At 45.7% G+C, this 17,847-nt stretch overlaps 1 protein-coding gene across 1 annotated transcript in view; it reads left to right on the top strand.

Moving 5' to 3' along the window:
* LOC119437959 (QRFP-like peptide receptor) overlaps window positions 1-13,669 on the top strand; it is a 157,803-nt gene extending 144,134 nt beyond the window's left edge. Inside the window, exons 2-3 of the mRNA XM_037704757.2 lie at window positions 456-649; window positions 13,613-13,669. Of these exons, the coding sequence (XP_037560685.1) occupies window positions 456-649; window positions 13,613-13,669 (251 nt within the window). The remainder of the gene's footprint in view (window positions 1-455; window positions 650-13,612) is intronic.
* The last annotated feature ends 4,178 nt before the right edge of the window (window positions 13,670-17,847 follow it).

Below are 17,847 nucleotides of genomic sequence, written 5' to 3'. Positions count from 1 at the left end.
GCCGCGTTCACTACCGGGGTAAACTTTAGATACTAGGCTCTATTTATAGTGCCACAGATTGCGCAGTTATTTCTCAAGACTTTCTTCTTGACTTAAGCGTTTGCTATCCGAAAAGCAGACGGAACGACCAAATAATGTTGCCAGCGCGGCGCTTCTAGACTCGAAGTGCTCCTGTGTGGTTCTTGTTTTCCCTGCAATATTGCACGTAACACCGACTGCTCCAACTTATTGCCTGTCCGCTGGGGTGTTTTATCTTTTCTTTTCTCTCTTTCTTGTTCTTACTTCATTTGCCGTGTTCTTCTGAAGAAGGCATCGAGGGGCCTCTTCAACAGAACAGTAGCTAATATGAACGCCGAAATGGGAAACTTTAGGGCGAAGCACATATAGGCGATAGGGGTGGTGTTGACACACTTTTTTTTTCTGCTCCCCTCTTTTTCGCTACCCCTCGTTCGCAGTGACCTGCCTGACGTGCAGCGTGCTCACGCTGTCGGCCATCTCGTGCGACCGCTTCATCGCCATCATGTTCCCGCTACAGGCGCACGTGCGCGTGACCAAGCAGCGCACCAGTGCCGTTATCGGCGTCATCTGGGTCGCCTCCGCCGCCATCTCTGTGCCTTTGATCGTCTTCTCACGCCTGTACACGGTCTCCGTAAGTATACATGCGATCTCCCTATATCGGATACGGTTAGATTTCGGCATAATAGACAGCTTCAGCAGACCGTCGCTTGCGCTCCGCTCACATTTAACGCGCTCAGGTGGCTGCAGAGAACAGCGTTCATTTCGCATGTTTGATGAGCGCATATCCCAGAGACGCGAGCGACGCGCAGTCATCGTTGCTGCAAAAGCCAAGTGCACGCACCCTTGCACTCCGGTCAATCGGTGCTGTATATAGTCGAGCAAGGGCTGCCTTCTACGTTCCGCTGCCAGCCTGAGTGTTGTGCGCATGGGCACTAGATCTCCTGCGAAGTCGCCGTGCGCAAAGGCGGGGCCACGAGAATGGCACGACACTGTGAGCGACATTGTGAAAATGGCATGACATTGTGAATTAGCGCTAGTTTTAGCCCGGTATGTCCAACCAAGGTATGTCCAATGCCACGCGCGTTGCGAGGAGCGCTTGAGCTCCTGCGTTATACCCGCCGATGCTCAGTCAGGTAAAAAGGTGAACACATGCCTCAAAATGAGCGGTGAATTTGTGTGCGCAAATTCGCAGCAGGTGCTACTGAAAACTGTTTCCTCATATATAGCCTCTGTGTTACGGCTTGGTTGTTGGCGCGCTAAGTTTCAGCACTGGTTGTCCATTAAAGCTACGACACAGTGGTTTTGATGCTTCAGCTAAATTTCTTATCAATTTTAAAGGTTCCATCAACAGAAGTAAGCCTTTCATGCAATTACCAGTTTGTAAGCGAAGGGGAAATATCTGAAAATATGTCATTGTATTAGTGTTACGTTGATGAGAGTGTACTCTCGTCTAACCACCGTTTACAGCACGTTCACTTTCTTGTGACATAACGTCAAGCGCGATGCTTCACTGCAGCGAAATTGCTGCGCATGGTGTCAGCTACCGCTATAGGTATGTGCCCGTATTCACCAAATGTCCTTACGCTAGACTTGTTCGTAAGAACTAATTGCAGCCAATCCTGATGCTAGCGATTACGCGAGGCCATTGACAAGGGTACTTGCGAACTAAAAGCTTTGTGAATATGGTCCGCAGTGCGGTGTTTCCGCAGTGCCCAGGCGGCACTGCGGAAACAGCGGTCTCCATCCCAGCTTTATCAATTTTGATATAGCACAAAACGTAAGCTGTAGCACAAGACGCAGTTTCGCCGCGATGCCGCTGTTGAGCATGTACTGCTCGAGCCACACGATGTCAAGCTGCTGTGACAGACTGTAGAAATGTGTGTCTATTCGATTGACGAGCATCAACTCAACACCATGAGCACAATAATGCAATCGAATAACCAAAATAATTAATAAAGAAAAAATAGCCTGCTAACGTTAGCGCTACGGCTGAGTCTGACCGGTTCTGGTACGTTCTGACGCTTGCTACCGTTGATTGTCTAGGCACGTTTATGCGGAAAATGCGCATTTCCCATCAGCGACCATCGGTAATAGCGTAATTTAGCTTCTGTAGTTTATGCGTTCACGCGCTGGAAGATTGCTTATATAGAAATAGAACGATGCCATTGCAATTGTTTTCGTCGGTTTGTCGTTCATTTGTTCACAGAAACGTATAATGTGACAACGGATGTTTAAAAACCCCTTTTTATTTACATTCTCCTAACTGCATGCTTTAATTGACTGACTGTACCCTGTAAGTCGATTTTGTTACGCTTGTTCATTAAGTAACGTGTTCTTCTGAAGTTTGTGGCGCTCTGAGTTTTCGCTTAAGTAATCACGTGAGTCGCTTCACCATCATAAATTTCCTGCAGTCGTGCATATTGCTGTGCGTGGCCTTCCATCGATAAAGTACCCCACTACCAGCCATTTTAAAGTCCCGACTTAATTTTTGCTCCAGCTTTTTGCATGGCTAAAGAACTGGACGCACTCTTGAGAAGGTGAGACACTGCAGACTAATATTAGCGAAATCAGGTGCCTTTTCCGATAGCTTAACACCCGAATAAAGTCAGAAATGAAGCTTGAACGCGCAAAAAACGCCAGCGAGATCCGCTATACTGCACAGTGACAACGTAACTCAATGCGGAGAGCTGCGACTTGTACTATACGTAGTCTCTTTCGCCACTCGCCACTAAGTCGCAGCACGGTGTGTTCAAAACTCCACCGCAACAGGCCCATTGTTGCGGAAAGGGCCCGCAGTGACAACTCAGTTTGTACTTTTTTAAAACCTTAAGGCAAGCTCTGTCGATGGTGTCGACTCACTCGTCAACGACATAAAGTGAAAAAAAAAAAAGTGATGACGGGAAACCTGGCCGTCCAGAACTTTCATTTGACTCATCGGCTACCGGTGCTTACTTCAATCGGCGTAGACTGTGTGCCTCACATAAGAAAGCAGAAGGCTTAAGCTATGTAGAACTCCCCGCCTACGCTATTAAAGAAAACACTTATGCCCTTTAACTCCGATACCCAATAATCCCATATATGATGTATGGTAACGTATCGGTGTTTTACAGGAATTCACACCCATATGTTCAATGGGGTTATAGGACAACCGGGTAATAGGTATAGGTTTAGAGAAGTTCGATGTGTATCAACGCCGGGAACTATCGCAGTCGCTCCAGATTATATCATCACGACGCATATTACAGCTCAAGCGCAAAGGACACACATAAGGTGTCTTTCCCGGACACCGTTTGACCGAGCAAGCACGAGACTTTGTGGGAAGCACTCTGTGGGAAACAGCCTTTGGGAACAAAGACTAGAGCGCAATGCTTGAACACAGTTCAGGCATCGCTGTAACTCCTAAATCGTGCAGCTCACGCCGAGCGAAAGGTAAACGACTTTACACGCATCTACGTAATGACAACCGAAACCGCCAACAATAGATATCAAGCCAACTTGCTTCTGAACAAGAAATAAACGGAAACTTGGACGGCCACCTGTAACAAGACAAGAACCCCCGTTGACGAGGAGCTTTGTTCGAAATGGACGGTGATCATCCGCCCGAAGACGACTGTGGAAGCACACCCTAGTGATCATTTCCAAATGAATCAACCACGTTAGCGGGGTCGACAAAACGCAAAATGCAGCAGGTAGTGCGTCGTCTGAAAAGCTGCACCACTATTGCCCTATAGTCATTACTGATAGAGAATGCTTACTGAAAGTAATAGGTATTTCTAATCTCATTATCAATAGCACAAACATTCTTGCCCAAACATAGAGACCACGTGCCTCGTTCTGCAAAACGTTATCTCAATTATGTGCCGGCGCTTAAAGCTATCGCGTCGTTTAAAAATCCTCCTACAGATTTCATATAATACAACCTTTTAGCATAGCGTTAACGCGTCACCATCGCCGTTATCGAATTGACCAGCCGCAAACTTCGCGCGCGCTAGCTATAAGCCGTGCCTTCAAAGCTAAATTCGCACTAATTTTATTTAAACCTTAAGCCTTAAACCTTGGCGTACATAATTGGCGCGAAAAGTTATAGTCAGAATGTTATTTAACTGAAGGTCGTTAAATACCTCTGTTTTCATTTCTGCCTGTGGGTACAGCGCGAAGTAGACAGGCCGGACAGAAATAGACACACACAGCGCTTTGTGTGTCTACATGTCTGTTGCGCCCTGTCTACTTCGCGCTGTACCCACACCATGAATAAATAACACGCCCAACTTTCTGCACTTATAATTTTTGCATTCGCAGCGTGCGTTTATATTAGACCACTTGAAGGCAGTCGCATTCTAAAGCGCGTTCCCTTAGTTAGATTTTTCTAAAAGGCTCGACTTGCAAGATATGCATCCACATATTTGTCGCCCAGTGCGACCAATTTTGCATACTGAGGCGGCAATGTCGGCCCCGATACGACTCAACGTAATGCGGCTCGTCGCACATTGTGCGTCAGCTTGAAAATTGGGTGTAGCAGAGAGGATAGCTGCACCACTGTCACTCTCGCCTGGCGAAAAAAAAAATATACGACTGCGTGACATTCCCGCCTCAGCATGCTATAAATCAGCCACACTGCGCGACAAATTTAGGGATTATGGCTTGTAGAAAGAACCTGATGAAATGAACTTGCTTTAAGATACGACAGTTTTCAAGTTTCCATGCCGTCGTAGGTTCTAGACGCAACAATTGCCAAGTTTGTCACTGAATTTTAATTAATTATGCACTGTGTGACAGTAACTTTCCGTGTACAAGCAGCGTAAAAAATTTGCGCTAGCGGCATCTTCGTAGCTCACCTTATTTATCTAAAGTAGCAAGTATACTGCGTATATGGGGCTGACATCTTCAGCTTCTATTAAACTCTTTATTTATCTCTCTCTCTATCTCCGTAGAGTTTAATACATTTTGCAAAAGTTTAGAAAGAAAGAAAGAAAGGCAGGGGCGCCTCCGGTTTTCTACGTTACACTGGGGGCGGGGAATAAATGAGGCAACTGATTGCATTTCAGACAGTGTCCTTAAAAAAAAAGGTATCTAGTTTTAATGGGTATTAACATGACGAAAATCAACACCGAGGCATGGACACTATAAACGAGTATTACGAGAGACTACACAGCAACAAATTCGCAGGGGAAATTCAGTGCGTATGAAGACGAGCATGCGGTACTTGCCGACGAGAAAATGCAAAAACTGACGAGAGAGAGAGAGAGAGAGAGAGAGAAAAGAAGAAGCAACAGCTGGAATATCCAAAGAGCATGCATTCACGGCGCAAAGCCGCAAACGCATTCTATTTTTGCACTCTGATGCACTATCAAAACAATGCGCGCATTTTCTGTAAAAAACAAGAAAAGCCGAAGCAATGGTAGAACATTTTGAAAAAAATATCTAACCAGCAATAGGGCAAAAATGGCTTATGACCACTACATGATGATGGCTGTTTCGTTATATATATAAATATCTAAAGGAAGCTTGCTGGACTTTTGGGTCATTCCACGCGTTTTCGTCGGTTAGACTAAAAACACAGCGCGATAAGTGCACGCAGAAAAATAATAAGCAAAAAGGAAAGATCTTCAGTGATTCTAACTTGGGTAAAATTTTTAGCGCCAGTGGACGAGGCCAGAAGGGAGGAGACGTTGACAACACAATGTGCATTGTGTTGTCACATCTCTCTTCTGTCCGCTGGCGCTAAAAATGTGATCCAAATAAGTCAGAGTACCAACATGCCCAACATATATCATTGCTTCAATGATTCCTCTGGCTGTTAAGTGATTAACTGTGACAGCTGCAAACTCTCACAGCGGACACTTGCATATTCTCAAGATCTTCTATATGGTGTACGCAACTTCGTCCTCGTCCGCTAGAGTAATGTCTGTTCTGACCTCTGAAGTAGCATGCGAACCACCGGGGTAGCCCAGTGACTATAGCGTTTTGCCACCGAGTTCGAGGTCGCGGGGTCGATACCCGCCGCGGTGGCCACATTTCAATGGCGCCGAATAGGAAAAACGCTAGTGTACTTAGATGCACGCTAAAGAATCCCAGGTGGTCAAACTTATTCCCGAGTTCTCAGCTACGCCGGCGTACGCCCCTCACAATCAGATCGGGGTATTGGCTCGTAAAACTCCAGAATTCAATTTAAATTCATGCATAGTCGCAACTACTCTCAGAGTATGTGCAGGACGCTAAACCGCCCACGAATATCCAAGCGCCGGCGTTGCGCGATAACATGGTGGTTAACGCGTCCTGATCCAAACTGCACATCACCAAACAGGCGGATGAGTTCGAAACCCAGTGGCGTTGGTAGGCGAACCTTTCTTTTCTTCACTCTTTGCCGAGGGTGAAGCTGAGAAAGAGGAGGTAGCCTGTCAACGACGATGCCATGACGACGCAGACTTGACGATGACGCCCCCGGGCGGACACGGAAAACCCTGTTTCGAGCCTCTAACTTTGTCGTAGTAAAAACACATCAGGTAAAACTGCAGTGGAAACCGACAACATACATTAAGGGCAGTGTACAACCTCCTCGCGTTATAATGCATTTCGATAGGCTCAGTCCTGCCTTCCATTTATCCTTCTACTCTCTCTCGATGGGGATTAATACGAACAACGCTGAGCCATGCGCTGCCGTTCGGCTACCTACAGTGACTCACACTCAGCGTTTAAAGGGTGACTCACTAGCTTCGGACATAGGGAAACAGACAAACGCACAACTGCGGTGCGAAGTTCAGGCGCTGAAGATCGTGTCTGTAAAGTATCAAACCGCCGCACGGTGCGAAGACAGCTGACATTCGAAACGTAAGCCAGTGCGCCCTTTCTCTCGAGCGAGCACCGATTCCTGCCGGATAATCAAGGCCACACACATAGGCGTGTCTTCGTCAAACGCACTGTCTGCAACGTCCCCTATTGTGGCGCGTGACTTCGGTAAATCACCCAATACGAGACCACCTCAAGTGCGCACCTAAGCCAGAAAGAGAAAATTATATAGAGGCGGGGCTTGCGACGTAAACGTGACGAATTCTATCGGCTTCGCTATCGGACAAGGCGGGGAAAGAACGTTGCTTGTGGACGCTGTAGTCGAGGCAAAGGGAGAGAGTGTCTACATGTAGGCCGCGAAGCTTGCCTACTGGGGTGCTATGCAATATGCCCCGAGTTTCTCCAGGAACACTTTTGACGCAGCGCGAAACGTAACACGGACACAAGAAGGCAAAAATAAAGACAACACACGCCTTCTTCTGTCCGTGTTACGTTTCGCGCGGAGTCAAAAGTGTTCCTAATGATTCACCAACAAGCCCCATCGCTACCCTTGCTGAGTTTCTCGCTCGCCTGAGTTTGCTCGACGGCAGTTAGTGAAGCAAGATAGCACAGAACACGTGAAAGCAGCAGACAATAAAATGTCGAGATACAGCAACTTATCTCAACACGGGCGGAGTGCAACCTGCGCACGTGGCTTCCTGGTTCCAAGCACAGAAGACTGAGCAATGTTACGCGCCAGCGCCGCTTATTTTTATCAACGTAATATCGCAATATTGCAATACTGTGACTCTCCTGCTATCTATCTATACACTCGGTGCAAGCCGCTTGCCACGCCTTTCTGGGGCGTGTCACGGGCATGTCTCCTCATACGGACATTATCTGTGTATCCACCGTCGAATGCGAACGGTGCAGACGTGGCGCATTCTCACACCAGTCATTTCCTTTCTTTCGAATGCGTTATTAGATGACATTTTTTTTAAATATAACTTACTTGCACAGGTAATGCGCTCGGTGGAACGTTAAAGAAATGAAAGAAGCCACCGACGGTTTGACCACGTGACTCCGTGACGCACAAATGGTGATACCCCGAGAGTTAATCTAGATAAGCCGCTGAAACTAGAGGCTTGTGGAAGGTTTCATTTTAGTCCTGATACCATTAGCGCATTCATCTGAGGGCGACGCCAGGGCTCGTGAAAATCCCAAGCTTTGCCAAACTCAGACCTTCCTACATAGCACCCCTGGTCGCATGGCGACACGACATTTCAATTTCTCCTATCTCCTCTAATTAAAAAAAACAGTTCGAAAAAAATTATTATGGTAAAACGCATCCTAGAAGGCGCTTAACAAATTCCAGTGTGTAACAAAGATTTCTGATGGAGCCCTATGACGGGCCCTTTAAGACAGCCATTTCACTTTCGGTTTGCGTACATTGCACAGTGGGCCAATTATAATTCTAAGCAGGCCCCTCACATCACATTTACATCTTAATATACGCAACTGGAAGCTGCTTATAATCATTCAACAGGCTCAATATTAAGGTAAGCAAATTGTGATTATTTCTATTCGCACTGCCTATACGCTCTCAAAAATCAAGCGCAAAGTTATAATAAGTTCAGTTTTCCCTTGCGAAAAGCACTTATGTGTGTATGAAGATCCAGGAGCGTGTAGCTGACAGTGTACTGCCACAGAGAAAAACCAAGCGCGGTGTGTGTCTTTTATCTGTCTCATCTGAAGTTTCGGCGCTAAGCACTCGAAAGGATGTCGTGCGCCAACAAGGCCAAAAGTCAACCCTTGCGAAGAGGAAACACTGCGTTTTACAGAAAATTATTATATCACTTCAGACGTGCGTGTTATTAAGTTTTAACGTGGATATCCCGTGGCGGACGCATCGAGGATCCAGCTGTATCAATTAAACCTTTAAATGTAACCTAGTGAAAGCCAGTGAAAAGTCTGAAAAATAAAATCGCGAACGTTAGCAGAATGGGCTGGCAGCACTAACGTAGATGTTCAAGGTTTTGCAGAAAGCCATCGAGATGGCGCGATTTTTTTTTTTTTTTTTTTGACATGTTTCGCATTGAATTGCTCCCCACCGAAGAAACGCACGCAAGATTCGGGTTACTTAGTGTCTTTCCTCAGAAGACAGCGTGCGTTTAAAGAGATACTGATTTTTATTTCTCGTATTTTCACAACTCGGATTTTGAACGTGTTTGTACGCAACAGCATGATGCTTTTACTTCATGCTTTTGTTCAGTACGGACACTATGTATACATATAACCAAGTAAGGGAGAAAAGTTGCTGTCTGCACAGAAGAGCCTATTCAAAAGTAATGTCAACTTGACCAAGGCTAAGATTATGCCGAAAAACTTGATAATTATTAATGTCCCAACGCAAAATGTGAACAACACAACATGGTTAACAGTGCAGATGTTTTCCAATGCGAGAGTAGCGGCTAACCGCATACAATATACACTGAAGAGACAGATAGTACCCCTAATGTTGTAGGCAAAATTAAGAACGCACGCGCAGTCATTGCAGAATAGCGTCCAGTTCCTGTATCTTTTCCCCTATAGCATCTGCGTAAATACTTATGGTTCTGCGTGGCATCATTTTGCCCAGAGAACACAAACATGGGCAAGTGAAAAAGAAGGGAGTTTTTGTATCTTCAATAATAGCCTGAACGTTCTCCCATGTTCTCAGCTCCTCTAAACATGTGCCCAACACTTTTTAATTTTCTTCGTGTGCATGTGCGTGCGAGCCTGTGTGCGTGCGTGCGTGTGTGCGTGAGTGGGGTACGTGTTAGTTGTTTGTACATGCGGTTCTTTTTTATTATTCTTATTTGCAAAGGCCGGAATGAGTTCCTGTTCATTATGAGAATTCACTCGAATTAATTCACTGAATATGACAAACAGTCTTGCGGAATCCCGCAAGGTGGGTGAATAATCAAGCAACAGGAAATTGTCATCCCCCCGAATGTATAGCACGAAACTACAAAAGAAACTCATATGGGTTTCTCGGGAAGAAAGTTTTGCAGTTCAGGAAAACTGCAGTGGGGTGGATTGACATTTTCCCTTTCTTGAGTTAATTCACCCAGACTGGTAACGAATGCAGGATCACGTACACGTGAACGCGTACTACCCCGACATTCTGCTTTGCGTTAAAGAAGTAAGCAACTGATCTTCTCGGAAGGTTACTCGTGTCGGCTAGCGGTGGGCTTATTTTCTGCGTGGAGTTATATTTGAATAACTTATGCCTGGAATGTTGCCTTTCGCTTGCCGCAGGTTTCTTGGAGATTCGTGTTTTGTTTCACTTCCTGTGTATATCATTTCTACTTGCGAACTTTTCCATGTTTTCTGCCGTAAGTTGAACGCTATTGTAGCCTGAGGTCAACTAAAATTAAACGAGGGAAATAGCGTCCGCGTCCGTTATGACTGCTGTTATGAATGCTTCTGTTATGAGTGCGCTCTCTAACAATAACCGCATAGGTTTTTGCGGCTTATTTTCTTTCTTTTATTCTTCAGCGCAGATAAAATTATGCTATAGGGCTCGCGTTAAGTTGGATGTGAGTCCGCATGACAATCAGTCTGCATAAATTACCTCAGAAAGCGGTCTCCGTTCGCAGAGAAGCCCTCGAAAGAGCCAACAAGACATCCCTAAACTAGACTGTTCTAAGGAATCCGACGAACAAACATATTCAGCCCCACGTCCCGTTTCTCGCTTTACAAAAAATGCAAGAAAACCAAAGGCAAGTTATTTTAATTAATATTAGCAGTGCAGCGCGCCTTTCATGAATTCTTATCTTTCTTTTCTGAATATATTAGAAAACGTCGACTGTTTTGTGCTTACATTTTGTTTATGCTTTCACGCGGCTCGACTCAGAGCCCCTCCTCCCCAATACGCATACGCCGAGGAGAGAGCAGCGCCTCCTTTCAACTGAATCAATTAGTGCGCTTCAAGAACGCTCCTCGCTTATAACCTGAGCTAAAATGTTGTAATTAGGAACCACGAGTGTCTATTCTATAAGGCAATGGTGAACCGAAATTTTCCATCAAACAACTCCACACAGCGGAAATTGCTGAGGAATGTTATTGAAGTTAAGTGATCGCTCTCTGAAAGGTGCTATCTACATTTTGCGGAGACGAGGGCGACCTACGAGTCAAGGCAAGTTTTCGAATACGAAGGGAATCCATCTACTTCAATCTGCCCCTTAAATGCTGTGGAAGTTGACCGCCAGGCACCGGCGGTATAGAGGGCAGCCTCTGTTAATATTATGCGGCCGAGGGAAAGACAAGTGGCACTTCAGACAGGGCTGAGGACTGGCGCCCAAGGTCAAAGCCTTTCCACAAGATCATTCAAGCGATGATCGGCGAAATGTTTAAGCCCTCAAAAATACTACAGATTGATTGATTGATTGATTGGTTGGTTGATTGATTGGTTGATTGATTGATTGGTCGTAAAGTACCAAAGCAACTTGAGAAATGGCTTAGGGGAGGGCTCTGGATTAATTTTGACCACCTTCGGTTATGTAACAAGCTTGGTAAGCACGGTACGCGAGGGATCTTGCATTCTGCCCACCTCGAAATGTGGCTGCCCCGGCCGTGAGTCGAACCCGCAACATCGTGCTCAGTAGATGAACGTCATAGCCACTGGGCCACATGAGTGGTTAAAGAAAAAAAAGTGTAAATGATTTCGCACAAAGTGCAAAGTAGTGAACCTCAATAGCTAGCCCCAATAACTCGTAGTGAGATTCGCGGTTTTCTTTGTAGTATCAGTTACAGCGTATGTTCTTGGTGCTACACGCAGTGTACGCATCACTGCCCGTCTTATCTCGAGCTCAACATCTAAAGTGCCCATCGCATACGGTGGTATTTTGTTTCAAGCCCCTCCCGAGCCCGAAAAAGAGGAGACTCGGGTGACCTGCCCTGGTGCGACCACCGGGCCGGGTTCAAGCTTTGGTGTTACCCTGAGCAGCAATGTGAAACAGACAATGTGCAAAGTTTGAAGGATGCGCGGCAACGGAGTAAATATTTGCGCTTACACATTTGCCTATCAAAATACCTTTGCCATTACACGTACATACAAAATGTAAGACAGCGCGTCAAAGTCTCTGGCGCTCCTCTTCGCGTCACTGCCTCACCCACATCTGAACGCCGACGCAACCATGTAATTTTGTACATGCTCTGGAAAACCACCACTCCTGCTTGTTTGCTATTTATGTGTGTATCACTCTATTTTTTATTAAAAAATGAAAATAAATAAAACAGATTTAGTCACCCACAATGGGGACGGCTACTCCATTTCATGTGATGGTAAGAGAAAGAAGAATATTGTAAAATAAGACGTAACGTCATGGGTTCGGAAAATATATATCGCGCAATTAGATCAGAGAGTAAATGCAGTTCACACATTGTTCTGGAAACATTGGGACATAAAGAGTCAGAATACGAGGATAAGTTGTAGAACACACTAAACTGAGTCTCGACACGCGTGTAATAATTCCGAACGTATATAGGTACACGAAACCACGTTGCGGTCCAAAATGATCAGGCGTACAGTTGAAGGAAATTATTATTATTATTAATCATGTAAACATATACAAACACCACAAAGAGAAAGAAAGGCCGGCAAACAATTGTCTCCTAACAGCGACACCACGCCCACCCGCTTACAGAGGATAAAAAAAAGGAAATAGAAGAAAGAGATAAAGGAAGAAAAAAAGGGAGGAAGTCGCAGTACATCACACAGTCACACGCAGAGTACGAGTATTACAGACGAGGGTCTAGTCCCGTGGTTGACAAGGATTCCAGCACAGCTTTGTTATTCTTCTATCGATCATAGAAGTACGACCTTTCGTAAGCATTTCATTAAGCGCTGTTCGAACAAGATTAAGTTGTTGGAACTTGCTCAGCATCACACAGCGACAATTGTGGAAAGTTGGACATTGTAAGAGCGAGTGCTCAAGAGTTTCGCTGTAGTGTTCACAAGCCAGTCACGAAGGGCTCGGTGCAATTCCTGGTTCCTGAAGTCGATGCGCGACATTAACACACCGCGATGCGTAACTTGAGTAAAAGAAACCTACCACGACGAGTTAGAGCATTGGTGTTCGCTACGATCCCTTGACGACACGTTCAGTCGGGTGTAAGCGCTGTAAGTGGTGACGTATAAACAATATGGAGTTGTCGAATTTTCATAAAGTATCTTCTGTGCAGTCAAGGCTGCGCACTGACGCCTCGAGAACACCATCGGTCTCGTTTGCCGAGATACCAATGCGTGATGGCATCCACCTGAAACATCAGTGTTATTTCCTCAGATGTGAATTGATAGGCCATCATAAGTACTTCAAGTAAAATAGGTGAGTCACCGTTGGCACTGGACAGCCTGCTGAGAGCTCCGCGGGAGCCGATTAAAATAAGAGCCTTTTACAATTTCGGATTTTCAATAGTATGCTTCAGCGGTGATAATAATAATTAATAGCTCTGCAGATGTTGAACATGCCGTATAATCTATTTGAATGGAACGGTGTACTGCAGGCTCTGCGCAATAAAACAGCGCAGTTGTACTGCCTTCGTGAACAGAGGCGTCAGTGTAAACCTTAGTAGTAGGTGTATGTGTGTCTTATAGAAGACATGCTGCCTGTCGGCGACCTGCAGGGCGTACTGTTGTTTTCTTTCGAACCCCTGGAACACCTAAGAGGACTAGCAGTCGAGGGCGGTTGCATTTTCGCTCAAGGGTAGCATAATATCTGACATTCACAATCTCCAGAAAGGCAGACGTGATATTTCCCATTCACCACTTTGGTCTGCTGAGCAGTCGCTCAAAAAGCGTCCTGCCATCGTGGGCACGACAGACGTGATCTATGTGGTGTAACGCCCATTCATCAGCTTGTAGTCTAAGTGGCAGTTGTCTGGCTTCAGCAATTAAAGCGTTTGATTGTGCGGATCATGCAAGTCTGTGGACGAGCCATTCGATCATATTTCTCTAGCCGAGACATCAGTCAAGGTGGAACATTGGCCAAACGCAAAGCCGTCAGCACTCTTGCTAGCACGGTTGCTTGATAAACTCGTAGAGCAATTGTCTGATCACAGCCATTGCCTCTAGTTGTCAACGTCGTCACATATTTTCGGAAAATTCACAGATTTCGGGAAAAACATTTTTATAGGACACATATCGTGCTCTGGTATTCCGATCAGCCTATCTACACCTTCGATAACATAGCCTACCGGATCGCCCCTACCGAAGGTTGGTGAGCGCCTTCTATATTGCTATGCTTGTATAGCATTATGTATACAAGGCACTCGCTTACCTTCGGTTTTGGTGCCAGCTCGAAATAAGGAGGAACGATCCGGGAGGCTGTGTTATCGAAGGTGTAGGTGGGCTGATCGGTATACCAGCGCACGATATGTGTCCTAGCAAATGTGCTACGGCAATAGCATTATACGCAGTAAGCAGAAGAAGACAGTCTAGCCGTGGCTGGAGACTAAGGCTACTCCACAATTCCTATAGCAGAAATCTTCATTAAATGTTTCAAGTTTCAAGTTTATTTCTTCAAAGTTAATACAAATTGTGTGCAAACACTGTATATCTTTTAGCCAAAGGCTAGTAGTGGGGTCATTTACAAATATGTACTAGTATTAATAAATTCATTCACTAAATAAAAAAAAATCCTTTTATCGCGTTCTTTTGCGCCTATGGATTAGTACGTCTTGTATGTACAAAACATCTACTTCCGTCATATATTGAATCAAAGGGATAATACATGGAGTTTGACGTCCCAGAGCAACACACGGGCAAAGAGGTGCCGCAATATAGAGCTAAAGATCCTTTTTGTGTGTGTGCAGTTTTCAAATGTGCAGCGCTCGATTAAAGCATGCCCCACCAGTGCATCTGAACTACGCCTCCTTAGGCACGCCGCTGTCATGGCTGGGAATCGAACCCGAAACCTCGTGTTCTGCAGCACAATGCAACAGCGGCATGACCCAGTTAGGCAGATGTTCCAGTACGCGGCAGCGCTTCGCCAGCGTTTCAGTGGAGCGGGAAGCGCAAGACACTATACTAATACACTATTCCATGCAGCAAATCATTTCTGCGGAATTCCTCAAGCTGGAGGAAGGTTCATGAACGGAAAAATTTACATCCACCTGTATGTAACACGAAGCTACAAAGGAAACCCACACGAGTTTCTAGGACGAATTTTTTTCTTTAGCCGTCAATTTTCCCTTTCATCAGCTCTTCCGTGCGCCCCGCCGTGGTGGCTTAGCGGCTATATGGCGTTGCGCTGCTAAGCACGAGATCGCGGGTTCGAACCCCGGCCGCGGCGGCCGCATTTAGACCGGGGCGAAATGCAAAAACACCTGTATACAGTGCATTGGGTGCGCGTTAAAGAACCTCAGGTGGCCAAATTTAACCCGGAGTCCCCACTACGGCGTGCCTGATAATCGGATGGTGGTTTTGGCACGTAAAACCCCAGAATATAGTTTTTTTTTATCTTCCATGCGCACGCCCTGTTGTACCTGGTTGCATAATACAAAGAATTAAAATATACTTCACGTCTCGGCAGGGTAGTGCAGTTCGTACTGTCGGCTGGTGATTATATCGCGTAAAACGTCGGCTCGCATGCGTATTATCCGACGAAGAGGCATTCTGTCACTTTGGTATCTTAATGGATAATGTTAAACTTTTTTTTTCCTTTTTCTGAGCCGTTCATTAATCTTTTTTAACAATCCTGAAAAAAGAAAACTAACAAGAATATTGCGGCGGATCCAACGCACTTCTACGCTAAGTGAAGCTTTCTTGAAACGCTTCAAATAAATTATACATGCGAAGACACACGTGATGCGTGTAATGGTATTTTATTTCTAACTTCTGCATTTGTTGACGTCTTCTGGTCAAATGCAGCGGGGAGGAAGCGGTGACTTCCAGGCTAACGCGACATTTTGCGAATGTGCGAAGGAAGCATTCTGAGCGGAGGGTACGTTCAGAGGAGTACAAAACAATGCGACGCACGTTTAACATTTCAACACCCCTGACGAATACACGATCCATCAATAAACCCCACCAAACGACTCACGCGACCACAGATATCTCCCGCTGAGTCTATCCGGCGAGATGTCCTCTGTAATTGTCCCATTTGTCCTGTAAATGTTGGGCCTGCTTTTCATCGCTTCGCCACAGCCATGTGGGAGAGCCGCCGCTACGGCTACTCGGCAAGGCGCTGCCTCCGAACACGGAGTAAGAGGAAAAGAAGCGGTCCACAAGCTATACCTGAGAGACTGTAATGAGATAGCGTTATTATTGGGATCTCACTGGTTGCAGGCCGGGCTCTCGTTACAAATCACGTTTAAACCCTTTTGAGTACACATACTGTGCCCTGGTGTAAGGACCGGCGCACCAAGTCACCATCTGTGATCCCACATACTCCGCGATGAGCCCAGTTTTGATGACATCATCTCGATGATCTAGCCAGTTTTTTTTAAAGTTTTTTTGGTTTACAGGGTCTCTGTTATTGGCCCAGTTTTCATTACACCATCTCTGGGATCGGCTCCCTTTACTTGGCAAGGAACCGACAGGAAACCAGGAGAGGGGGCAGGCAAAAATGGCTTCGCTTTAACAAACAAACAAACAAACAAAAAAGCAAAACACTATTATATGGAGGCTTCTATTACAAGCTTAAGAACCAGGTCGTATGCATTAGCAAGACTCGCGTCAATTTTAGGATCGGAAAGAACAGTACTGCGTCTTGGTTTTCGTAATTATTGTCTAACTTTGATGTATATTCCTGTTTCTTTTGAAGGTGGGTGGGAGCGGAAGACGGCGCAGGTGCTTGCTCTGTTTGATTTGCGTGAGAATCTGAAACATTGGCGTGCTCAAATCTGGCTCGAATAATTTAATTTTATCTCAATCAATCTAGGGCCCCTCGCTGCAGCGCATCTCGCGGATTTCAACAGCGCTTTCGACGTAAAGGAATCAACGCACGATGCCTCTTCATAATTTCCTACCTTCTCAGCGTTTCGCTTTTTGCTCGCCTTAATGGCAAAAAACAAAAAGAAAGAAAGAAAGAAAGAAAGAAAGAAAGAAAGAAAGAAGCTCATATGTCAGTATCGCAGGCCACAAGCGTGAGAGGCACGAAACAGATCATACACTAAAGGCGGTGCACCAGCCAGCCTTTGATGTCGTCACCCTTCCGGTGTAATAAGATGCGCGTCGCGGAAGTCCGCGCTGCCAGGAGCGCTGCTCAGCTTTTTTCTTTTTTCTTTTTTTTTTTTTGCGCTGGCGGTTCGATACGCTCGAAAGGTTTCTGCGTCTTGTGCGAGCTCGCATTCGGCTCATGCGGAAAGCGCAAGTTGATTATCTGCTGCTTGAAAAGTCTTCTACGTTGGGGCTGATATTATCATGTCTCGTCGTTGTATGGAAAAGGAAAAAGAAAAACGATAGCTCTCCCGGCGATAGACAGTGTCGACAATAATGAAGGGGAAAGAATATGACATATATCTCCACATTTGAGCTCAACGACGGCTGTTTCAGGTGGCGTTGCAATGTCTTCTCTCTTGTAGCTCAGAAGCTCTGTGCCTCGGAGCACGAAGTGTTGGGATCGAGTGCTGGCGGTATAGCATTCCGATGGGGCTGGAATTCAAGTACGATTCGGAACTTGGATATAGGCGCGTGGTAAAATACCTACGACTGAGTTAGTTGTCCGACAACCGTCTGTTATTACGTCTCCTCATGGCACGCAGGGCAATTTCGGGAACTGATGCCCCAACATTTTTTATTGCGAGTGTCCCCTTGTATTGTGTATGAATGCGCACTCTTGATTTTGACGCCTTTGCGTGAACGTCGTATACCGTGTCATTAATGTGCAGAGAAATCAACCAAAATATAACTATAAAGGTAACTCGCTGTTTTGCTGACAAATACAGCTAAAAAAAGGTCAGTTTCGCCCGACAGGCATGGGATTGACTGCGACAGCAAATTATTCGAGTGCTATAGGTGTAAGGTTAGTCGTTTTATCAACTGCATAAACTGCTGTTAACTGTCGCTTACTAACTAAG

This window comes from Dermacentor silvarum, chromosome 1 (genome assembly GCF_013339745.2).
Source record: "Dermacentor silvarum isolate Dsil-2018 chromosome 1, BIME_Dsil_1.4, whole genome shotgun sequence".
In the NCBI taxonomy this organism is placed as follows: domain Eukaryota; kingdom Metazoa; phylum Arthropoda; class Arachnida; order Ixodida; family Ixodidae; genus Dermacentor; species Dermacentor silvarum.
The sequence above is the reverse complement of the archived record's forward strand: the minus strand, read 5'-3'. Positions and strand labels throughout refer to the sequence as shown.